At 41.6% G+C, this 11955-nt stretch overlaps 1 protein-coding gene across 1 annotated transcript; it reads left to right on the top strand.

Annotated features, from left to right (window-relative positions):
* Positions 1–7076: 7076 nt before the first annotated feature.
* Positions 7077–8405, top strand: znf593 (zinc finger protein 593). The gene is made up of 4 exons (XM_024438014.2): positions 7077–7237; positions 7529–7746; positions 7858–7920; positions 8091–8405. Exons 2-4 carry the CDS (start codon positions 7547–7549, stop codon positions 8215–8217), a joined length of 390 nt encoding a protein of 129 aa, XP_024293782.1. The 5' UTR covers positions 7077–7237; positions 7529–7546; the 3' UTR covers positions 8218–8405.
* The last annotated feature ends 3550 nt before the right edge of the window (positions 8406–11955 follow it).

The following is an 11955-nucleotide window of genomic DNA, read 5'->3' as shown; positions in this document are numbered from 1 at the left end:
CTGGATTATTGACCTCTACCTACCCTGACCCTGAGCCTGCCTGCCGTCCAGTACCTTTGCCCCACCTCTGGATTATTGACCTCTATCTACCCTGACACTGAGCCTGCCTGCCGTCCAGTACCTTTGCCCCACCTCTGGATTATTGACCTCTACCTACCCTGACCCTGAGCCTGCCTGCCATCCAGTACCTTTGCCCCACCTCTGGATTACTGACCTCTACCTACCCTGAGCCTGCCTGCCGTCCTGTACCGTTGCTCCACCTCTAGTTACTGACCCCTGCCTGCCTTGACCTGTCTATTGCCTGCCCCTGTTGAATTATTAAACCATTGTTAATTTGATGTTGTCTGCATCTGGGTCTTACCTTCATACCTGATCAAATCTGTAAATGGAATTTAAAAATATATAAATATTAGGATGAGCAATGTTGGAATGGCATTGACTACAATACAGTATATACATATGAAATGAGTAAAGCAGTATGTAAACATTAATAATGGAACACTAGTCACTTCAATAAAGTGACCAGTGATTCTATGTTTATGTACACAGGGCAGCAGCCTCTAAGGTGCAGGTTTGAGTAACCGGGTGGTAGCCGGCTAGTGGTGGCTATTTAAGTCTGTTGGCCTGGAGATGGAAGCTGTTTCTCAGTTTCAGTTTTGATGCACCTGTACTGACCTCACCTTCTGGATGAACAGGTATTGGCTCGGGTGGTTTTTGGCCTTCCTGTGACATCGGGTGCTGAAGATGTCCTGGATGGAAGGCAGTGTGCCCCCAATGATGTGTTGGGCAGACAGCACCACCCTCTGGAGAGCCCTGCAGTTGCGGGCGGTGCAGTTGCCATACCAGGCGGTGAAACAGCCTGACATGACGCTTTAAATTGCACATCTTTAAAAGTTTGTGAGGGTCTTAGGGGCCATGCCAAATTTCTTCAGCCTCCTGAGGTTGAAGAGGTGCTGTTGCACCTTCTCACTGCACTGTATGTGTGGGTGGACCATTTCAGATTGTCAGTGATGTGTACACCGAGGAACTTGAAACTTTTCACCTTCTCCACTGCGGTCCCATCAATGTGGATAGGCTCCCTCTGCTGTCTCCTAAAGTCCACGATCAGCTCCTTCGTTTTGTTGATGTTGAGTGAGAGTTTATTTTCCTGGTACCACTCTGCCAGGGACCTCACCTCCTCCCTGTAGGCTGTCTTGTCATTGTTGGTAATCAGGCCTACTACTGTTGTGTCGTCTGCAAACTTGATGATTGAGTTGGAGGCGTGCGTGGCCATGCAGTTATGGGTGAACAGAGAGCACAGGACGGGGCTGAGCACGCACCCTTGTGGGGCCCTGTGTTGAGGATCAGCATAATGGAGGTGTTGTTTCCTGCCTTCACCACCTGGGGGGGCAGCCCATCTGAAAGTCCAGTTGCAGAGGGTGGGGTTCAGACCCAGGGCCCAGGGAGGGCACTATGGTGTTGAAGGCTGAGCTGTTGTCAATGAACAGCATTCTTACCTAGCTATTCCTCTTGTCCAGATGGGATGGGGCAGTGTGCGGTGCGATGGTGAATGCATCGTCTGTGGCTCTATTGGGGCAGTAAGGTGGAGGTGATCCTTGACTAGTCTCTCAAAGCACTTCATCATGACAGAAGTGAGTGCAATGGGGAGATAGTCATTTACTTTTGCATTCTTGGGTATAGGAACAATGGTGGACATCTTGCAAGTTGGGACAGCAGACTGGGATAGGGAGAGATTGAATATGTCCGTAAACCCTCCAGCCAGCTGGTCTGCGCATGCTCCATCTGGGCCGGCAGGATTGCGAGGGTTAACACGCTAACATGTCTTACGTCGGCCATGGAGAAGGAGAGCCCACAGTCCTTGGGAGCGGGCTGCGTCGGTGGCACTGTGTTATCCTCAAAGCGGGCGAAGGTGTTTAGTTTGTCTGAAAGCAATACATCGGTGTCTTTTCCCTTTGTAATTCATGATTGTCTGTAGACCCTGCCACATACGTCTCGTGACAGAGCCGTTGAGTTGCGACTCCACTTTGTCTCTGTACTGACATTTTTCCTGTTTGATTGCTTTACGGAGGGAATAACTACATTGTTTGTATTCAACCATATTCTCAGTCACTTTTCTATGGTTAAATGCTGTGGGTTCGTGCATTCAGTTTTGCCCGAATGCTGCCATCTATCCACAGTTTCTGGTTTGGGTAGGTTTTAATAGTCAGTGTGAACAACATCCCCAATACACTTCCTGACAAACTCAGTCACCATGTCCGTGTATAAGTCAATATTATTCTCAGAGGCAACCAGGAACATATCCCAGTCCTCGTGAGTTACCTTCCGCTCCGATATCCAAAAGTTATTTCCGGCTGTATGGAATAACACAAAAAACATTGTGGGCTAATAATGTAAGAAATAACACAAACTATTCTGCAAAGTTGCCAAGGAGATAGAAGAAGGGCTGTCATGTCTGTGGGCACCACTTTCATCTTCCTGAACCTGTGTATGGATGTTATTTGGATTATCACTGAAGGATTATCACCCCCAACCACCCGCCAACCCCTCTTTTATGCTACTGCTACTCTCTGTTTATCATATATGCATAGTCACTTTAACCATGCCTACATGTACATACTACCTCAATTAGACCGACTAACCGGTGTCTGTATATAGCCTAGCCACTGTTATTTTCCACTGTCTTTTTATTGTTTTTTAAAAATATATTTTTCTATTGTTCACCTAATACCTATTTTTGTTACTTAAAAATTGCACTGTTGGTTAAGGCCTGTAAGTAAGCATTTCACTGTACGGTCTACTACACTTGTTGTATTTGGCACACTTGACAAAGTCTTTGATTTGATTTCCTGCAATGCATATTTTCATTTTTCGTTCACTACCTGTACAGTAGGTGGCGGCAATACACCAATAGTTGTAGTCTGTCATAAAACCTTGAAGATCAACTTTCATTATAACGTTGGAGAAGATACGTCCCTTACAAAGTCCTACAGGAGTAATGCACTAAAGATCATGCAGGAATCCTGCAGAATATACAGTGTCAGTCAAAAGTTTGGACACACCTACTCATTCAAGGGTTTTTCTTTTCTTTTTACTATTTTCTACATTGTAGAATAATAGTGAAGACATCAAAACTGACATAACATATATGGAATCATGTAGTAACCAAAAAAAGTGTTAAACATATCAAAATATATTTTATATTTCAGATTCTTCAAAGTAGCCACCCTTTGAGAAGCTCCTGGGTAACAGGTGCTATCACAAAGGAGAAGTGGTAGAAAAGGGTCATGGGTTCACTAGAGTGTATCCGCTTGAGTGAGCCAGAGCCACACACAGACACTAAACACCTGCAGAGGGGTTGCCTTGGTGATCGCATGAGCCAGAACCACACACAGACACTAAACACCGCAGAGGTTGCCTTTGTGGTAGAGTCAGGGAACATCATACATGGCGTTAAGGGCCCGTCTCCTTTAATGTTCCCTACGGTTTTCAACATGATGGCAGGGTTTGCTATTGATTACATGCAGGGCAACTTACTTGGCATGTGTCAGTAAATGACTACACTGTGGTTTGAGTCCAAATATCACCCTGAGTCCTGGTACATTGGAAGAGAAATAGAGCACATAAACAAAAGACTGCTTGCCACAGAGTTCCGACACTCCCTGCTATTCTATAGAATCAAACCAAGCTAGCAAAAGGTTTGTTGAAGAAATGATAAGGGGCTACAAACTCGGCCAGTATCCTGTTGCACGAAACCTCGAGGGAGGCTTTTCTCCTTGGAGAGTCAGACGTTACTTACGAAGAACCATGTCAATTTCACCATAGAGTGATCGTTAATGGGAATCGCATTCATCCCAAAACAGGAAGTACTTTATGGAAACGAGTAAACCATGTCGTGGTCACCCAACATGGCTCAGTGGGGATGGTCAAGTATTTTGTTGACGTTGGCAGTGAAGAGGGCTACGCTTTTATAGACCCAGTGATGACAAGATGCACAATAAAAGACCTAGGGAGAGGAGGCACTGCCTCTGGGATTCTTAAAGAGATTGGCATTTCAAATGAGGTTCAATTAATCAAATGCACAGACATCCGTAACACCTGTGGTTAGCTGAAAGACATCCCAGGTGTACAAGGGAACTACATCTGTTTACAGCCCAACAAATGGGAGGTAGACTGAGAAAGGGTTGTTAAACCACTTAACTGTACACAACTTTATTTTACACAATTTATTCACAGTATGTGTGTGAATGAAGGTGTTTCTTAAACTGGCAGCATGATATATAAATGCATTATTACATTGACTGAAGTATGGGCCTACTGAAACCATTATAAATTGTGTTGGTATCTTTCAAATAAAAATAGCATACACTATTTATTGCATGCGGAGATGGTCATTTATTACATTTCTCATCTGCTGAGTTGAAATGTCTATTGCACTATATTTCAAAAGTCTAATATTCTCTGTTGTCACAACATACTGTATCTCAAATCCTGTAGTTAACTTGAAATTGCCATATCCTGCAGGAATATCAAAAACCTGCAGGTTTTGGTCCTGCAGGATTCGACCTGGAATTTACTTGGTCCTGCAGGAATTGCCATATCTTGCAAGAATTTCAAAATCCTGCAGGGTTCGTTCCTTTTTGTAAGGGGTGTTAGGAACGTGTTCGCTGAACTCAAATGCTATTACTTTGATTAGCTAGAGTTATGCTTACCCATTTGCAATCCCTTTAGGGTTGCTTGCTGGCTAGCTACACTGGTTATAGCTGGCTAGTTATCTACTGTTGTGTATTTAGCCTATTCCACTGTTCGTAGAATGCATACTGGCATTTTAATATAGCGTAGTAAATGGGAATCCGGGCACATTTAAATGTAGATGCATGACACGTTCTGAATTCCATTATCCAAACTCTATGATCAGAATACTAAATCTGCATGAACTGTCAAGTCTAGACACTCCCGTACATTTAAATATGTCTACCATGTCCAGTGTGTCCAGATTCCCTTTTCCCAAGCTATATTCAAATTCCAGTATGCATTCACCAAAAGATGGAATAGACGATAACGGAACAACAACTGATGACAGTAGCTAACTACTGTAGCTAACTAGCCAGCTACCCTATGTAGCTAGCCAGCAAGCTAGCAATCAATGCTAAAGGGATTGCAAACGGGATCATCAAATTCATTTATAAAGCCCTTTTTACAACAGCAGATGTCACAAAGTGTGATACAGAAACCCAGCCTAAAACCCCAAACAGCAAGCAATGCCAATGTAGAAGGTATGGGTATGATCCTTAACATCACAAGCTGAACCTCTATCATTGTCCTGTGTAAGGGATCAAGGGGATTGGATGCATGTTTTAAAGAAACGCCCCTCAAGATTAGAGTGGCGGTGAATGGAGAGAGTGAACGTTCTTGCTGAGTTTAAAAAACTCCAAAAGAATAGCACAGTAGCGCTGTTTTATGTACAACGTTGTCAACAAAATTAGGTTGCTGTTACTCCCTATTGCAGAATGCATTCTTTTGACAGCATGTACTAGTCGACATAATACACACTTGCACCAGTCCCCTCGTTTGATGATAAGCATTTAGGCTGTGACAACGAAAAGTCAGCAGACAGACCTAGACTACAGTATGTTTTAGCAGGGAATTTTGGTAGGGTAATTTATTACTAACTATTAAAATAATTTGGTCAAACAGATTGTGAACCAAAAGTGTATGTTTTTTTTCTAGAGGGGGGACAATAGAAACATAATTTGGTCAGGGTGTAGGGGCAGATTTATGTCATCTTGTCTTCAGGAGATTTTATTATTTATTTACTGTTACATCTGCTCCTGCATTGCCCTCTACTACACATCCTGTGTCTCCCTGAATTGCCACCACTCCCCCAGTACTCTCTCTCTGTGTGATTGTGTGGGCGGAGACAGGTGTGCTGGATTCAGAGCAGATCCCCACCAGCTGCAACCTGTTCCATAATCACGACCTCTACAAATATTCAGCCCTGCCACACGGCCAGATCGCAATCACCGGTCGGTCGGTACATACGTACTATTAGACACTGGTTTCCTCTCCACTGCAGTTCCGCCTCTGGCCCCTGTCTCCAGTTCCACGTCATCCTGCTACTCTGTCCTGGATTCCCCACTCTACTACTCCCTTTGATTTTTCCAGCGTAATCACATATTTGAAATCTATGGCTGTCTTTTGAAAATTAATTATGAGGCAATGAATTTTTGTTATACCAATAAACGTTGGATATTAAATGCTGCAGGAATCAAATATAATTGTCGTATTGTGCACGTTAGGCAGAGATGGTAGGTGTACTCACAAATCATAAATGCGTCATATGTTTATGTATGGTAAAATGAAGGCAAGGATTTTCAACTAGTAGGAATTAACCACATGAATATTGATATTCATTCAATTTTGAGAAATGAATTGTTACAACAATGACATTTTCAAAAACCCAGCACTTAAGAGGAGGCCAAACCTCCTGTAGAGCAAGTAGAATTTTCTTACAGCCCTATTTTTAAAGAGCGAGGTGTTACAAAAATACAAAATGTTTGTGTCCTTACCTTGAAAGCGGTCTATAGACCATCAATATTACAATTTTATTTTCAATTTCATCAATTGCAAAGTTGTCTAATTTTGAATGGTTTGTTTAATGTTAAAAGCATCCTATATACACTTGACCTGTGCTTTTAATTGTTCTATTTTCCACACTGGTCATATGCTTAAACCATGTTAAAGATGTAGAATTTCAGTTAACTGTAACATTTTCCATTCTAGGGGTTGTGCCAGGGGGCAATGAAATTCACATAGCAAATCTCACCCCAAGCTTTCATCAAAAGTTGGCAGCCCTGGATTAGGGCCTAATGCATTTGTCAATTGACTGGCTTCCTTATATGATCTGTAACTTTGTAAAATCGTTGAAATCGTATATTTTTGTTCAGTACATTTCCCGCTCCTCCGTGCATGTGACCTGCTGTACCGCCCGTTTGCACACAGGCCTACTAATAACATTTTGGACTATGTTCTCTCTAGTGGCGTGTGTAGGTAAGGCATGTTGACCACGGCACGTTGACCCGGATATATTTTCGTCAACAAACACGTGTGAAAGTATCTAGCAAGCTAGTTAGCCAAGCAAAAATACGAACAGCACGGTTTTGTGGAAAAGATTATCGACAGGGCGAGTTTATTACGGTGTTATGACAACAGAAAGGTCTTGCAATCATTTTTAACTAAGGTACGTTAAACTAGTTTTGAAAAGTGTTATTTCTCGCGTAGATTAAGATTTTGATTAGAAGACGGGTTATGTCTCAGTAACTACCGTAGCTAGCTAATTTAGCTACTACTAGATAACTAGCTAGTTAATGTTTATATCAAGTCAAAAACTTAACATATGGCAATTTTGACAGTCAAGTCAGAAAATATGCCAATGGTGTTGTAAATTGCTTGTAAACATAAAGCAGCATGCGGACAAATTAATCCATGCAATAGCAACTATTTTACAAAACCCATTATATTATTCCAATAGGTATCACCTAGCACCACCATGGGGAAATCCAAACAGATCGGAAACCACAACAGTACCAGGAAGAAGAGTATTGGCAAGACATGGAAGACAAAGAATTATACGAAGCACTTGGACCAAATCCATGCAGACATGAAGCCCTCAGCTGCAGCCAAGTTGCTCAAACAGGAGGTGGACTATGATGTCACTGGTAGTGCCCAGCACTACTGTTTACATTGCGCGTAAGCACTTTTATGCTCTTTCTTGCATCTATCCAAGAGGTTCACAGAAAAAAAAGAAAAAAAATGTCAACTGGAAAGCCGTAATTTAATGTGCATGTGTTTTGTTTACAGACGATATTTTGTTGACGTGAAAGCCCTGAAGGAGCACTTTAAAACCAAAGTGCACAAGAAACGGTAAGATCCCCACTTTTCTTTTGAAGCAGACAACTGTTCTTTGAATAAATGTGGATACAGTTCGTGTGACACACCTTCCCTCCCCCCAGCACCCTAACTTTGTAGCTGGGCATGTTGATGTTTTGATGACTGAGCAGCTACATTTCTTCACTTTCCAACACTCTGTTCAGGATTAAGCGGTTGAAGGATGAACCCTACACTCAGGCAGAAGCAGATAGAGCTGCAGGTATGGGTTCTTATATACCTCACAAAACCGTAGAGGTGAAAACACAAGATGTGGAAGAGAAGATGGACTGAATGTGGACTGCCGTTCTTTAAGAACACCTTTCTTTTTGGTGACTTTGAACTATGGACATTGCTTTACATAAATGCATTACCCATATATATTTATATGTACATGCACCGGTAAATATGTAATGTCTGTGGCGCAAAATGTGAACTTGTTGACAGAAACAATAATAAACTAAAAGGAAATTGAAATTCTATTTGAAATTTTTCTTTTGTGTTATTGACTGTATGTTTTTATGTGTAACTCTGTTGTTTTTGTCACACTGCTTTGCTTTATCTTGGCCAAGTCACAATTGTAAATGAGAACTTGTTCTCAACTGGCCTATCTGGTTAAATAAAGGTGAAATAAAATACATTTCAAAAATAATAATTTGTCATTCAGCAGGCCTGAGACAATCCAGTGAAAAATGCGAAATATTTATACAGTCTGTATTCAATTCCTGTGCAACACGTAAAACATTAAATATAGCTCTGAATTTAGAATACACTATATAGACCAACTCAATAAATTGCTTGAGATTGTAACTTGAGCTGAAATGCTACTATAAAGCAGTTTGTGCTCCTATAATTTACTGTTACCCTTAAATCCAATTATAGTACCATTCCGTCAGTGTTTAGGATTTCTTTTTTTAACACTTTCATGGATTTTTTACAATACGTTGTCATGCATCTTTCAATTTATTGAGCAGTTGTGTTCTGTTTATTATTGGCACCAATGTCAGAAATCTATATTTGTAGCAGCAAGAAGTCACAGATGTTTTGGGACAAGCACATCCAATATGGAAAGCTGTTTTAACAAATTCATACAATTGTTGATATAAAATATGAATTCTGTTTTATATACATTTAGTTGATTTAAAGGAATTCTCTATACACACACTACCTTTGAAAATGTTTTTGAAAGACAAAATCACTTTTTTGTCCATTAAAATAACATCAAATTGATCCGAAATAGTGTAGACATTGCTAATGTTGTAAAGGACTTGTAACTGGAAACGGCAGATTTTTTAAATGGATTATCTACATAGGTGTACAGAGGCCCATTATCAGCAACAGTCACTCCTGTGTTCCAATGGCACGTTGTGTTAGCTAATCCAAGTTTATCATTTTGAAAAGCTAATTGATCATTAGAAAAGCCTTAGCAATTATCTTAACACAGCTGAAAACAGTTTTTCTGATTAAAGAAGCAATAAAACTGCCATTCTTTAGACTAGTTGAGTATCTGGAGCATTTGTGGGTTTGATTACAGGCTCAAAAGGGCCAGAAACAAATACCGGTCTTCTGAAACTCATGTCTATTCTTGTTCTGAGAAATGAAGGCTATTCCATGCGAGAAACTGAAGATCTAGTACCACGCTGTGTACTACTCCCTTCACAGAACAGCATAAACTGTCTCTAACCAGAATAGAAAGAGGAGTGAGAGGCCCCGGTGCACAACTGAGTAAGAGGACAAGTACATTAGAGTGTCTAGTTTGAGAAACAGATTCCTCAACTGGCAGCTTCATTAAATAATACCTGCAAAACACCAGTCTCAACAGTGAAGAGGTGACTCCGGGAGTTCCTTTGTCCAGTGTCTGTTCTTTTGCTCATCTTTATTGGCCAGTCTGAGATATGGCTTTTTCTTTGCAACTCTGCCTAGAAGGCCAGCGTCCCAGAGTCACCTCTTCATTGTTGATGTTGAGACTGATGTAAAAGGCTCTGCATGGTCAATCTGGACTCTGCAGTGGCCTTACAACATTTACTGCGATGCAGCCTCTGCAGAAGGCAGAGTTTCTTTCATGCTTCAAGGAGCAGAGCAGAATTTTTGTGACAGAAGTGGTCAAGGAAGTGAGTTTGTGTTTATACAGGACCTCCGGCCCCCAACTACCGTCAACCAATCATGTCAGTGAGGTGCTATATGGAGCCCTCCGCATTGTTAAAACATTTGGGAGGCGCAAAGCGATGCGGTACAGAGCTCGACTTGGCCTCTGCAAGCCTCCAGAGGCTCCGCAATTGTGTCAAAACCTCTGCCTAGCCTCCAGATCGCATTGCCAGAGCAAGCATAAGTTGGCTTTAATGCATTAACAGTTTACATAATGTCAAAAAGGGGAAAAAATAGTTACTGATGTTATGAAATACACTCGTAATTATTGATTTCGTGCCAGAAAATACAACTTTAGCTACATTGTTATAATGACCGTCACATATGCGTTATTGGACTCTGGAGGAGCAGCAATAGATAGTTTTTAAAGGGGGGGTGTTTGTCTGCAGGGGGACTCGAACTCACCGCATCTAAAAAAGTTGGTAGCACAGAACATTAGCGGCTTCGACCACATGCGAGTTTCGATGGAACTTTATGTAAAAAGTGGTGAATCGAAGCTGATTGATTTTCACTGTTAATTAAGTTGTATATATGCTAATATATTTGGAATCCAGCAATTATTAATATAATGAATTATTAATAGAATTTGATATGAATCATTTTTTTACATCAATAATTCGTTTTTATATAACTTAATCCAATTTTTGATGGCGGTAATTTAATTATTTCTCCATTGAATCCTATGGGGAATTATTGATATCCAGACTGTATCACAATCGGCGGTAATTGGGAGTCCCTTAGTGCGCGCACAATTGGCCCAGCGTCGTCCGAGTTTGGCCGGTGCGCCGCCCTAAATCAAAATCAAATCAAATCAAATTTTATTTGTCACATACACATGGTTAGCAGATGTTAATGCGAGTGTAGCGAAATGCTTGTGCTTCTAGTTCCGACAATGCAGTAATAACGAACAAGTAATCTAACTAACAATTCCAAAAAAACCTACTGTCTTATACACAGTGTAAGGGGATAAAGAATATGTACATAAGGATATATGAATGAGTGATGGTACAGAGCAGCATAGGCAAGATACAGTAGATGATATCGAGTACAGTATATACATATGAGATGAGTATGTAAACCAAGTGGCATAGTTAAAGTGGCTAGTGATACATGTATTACATAAGGATGCAGTCGATGATATAGCGTACAGTATCTACGTATGCATATGAGATGAATAATGTAGGGTAAGTAACATTATATAAGGTAGCATTGTTTAAAGTGGCTAGTGATATATTTACATCATTTCCCATCAATTCCCATTATTAAAGTGGCTGGAGTAGAGTCAGTGTCATTGACAGTGTGTTGGCAGTAGCCACTCAATGTTAGTGGTGGCTGTTTAACAGTCTGATGGCCTTGAGATAGAAGCTGTTTTTCAGTCTCTCGGTCCCAGCTTTGATGCACCTGTACTGACCTCGCCTTCTGGATGACAGCGGGGTGAACAGGCAGTGGCTCGGGTGGTTGATGTCCTTGATGATCTTTATGGCCTTCCTGTAGCATCGGGTGGTGTAGGTGTCCTGGAGGGCAGGTAGTTTGCCCCCGGTGATGCGTTGTGCAGACCTCACTACCCTCCGGAGAGCCTTACGGTTGAGGGCGGTGCAGTTGCCATACCAGGCGGTGATACAGCCCGCCAGGATGCTCTCGATTGTGCATCTGTAGAAGTTTGTGAGTGCTTTTGGTGACAAGCCGAATTTCTTCAGCCTCCTGAGGTTGAAGAGGCGCTGCTGCGCCTTCCTCACGATGCTGTCTGTGTGAGTGGACCAATTCAGTTTGTCTGTGATGTGTATGCCGAGGAACTTAAAACTTGCTACCCTCACCACTACTGTTCCATCGATGTGGATGGGGGTGTTCCCTCTGCTGTTTCCTGAAGTCCACAATCATCTCCTTAGT

The sequence above is a fragment of the Oncorhynchus tshawytscha genome, linkage group LG11 (assembly GCF_018296145.1).
Source record: "Oncorhynchus tshawytscha isolate Ot180627B linkage group LG11, Otsh_v2.0, whole genome shotgun sequence".
NCBI lineage: Eukaryota > Metazoa > Chordata > Actinopteri > Salmoniformes > Salmonidae > Oncorhynchus > Oncorhynchus tshawytscha.
This window is presented reverse-complemented; position numbering and strand designations above follow the sequence as displayed.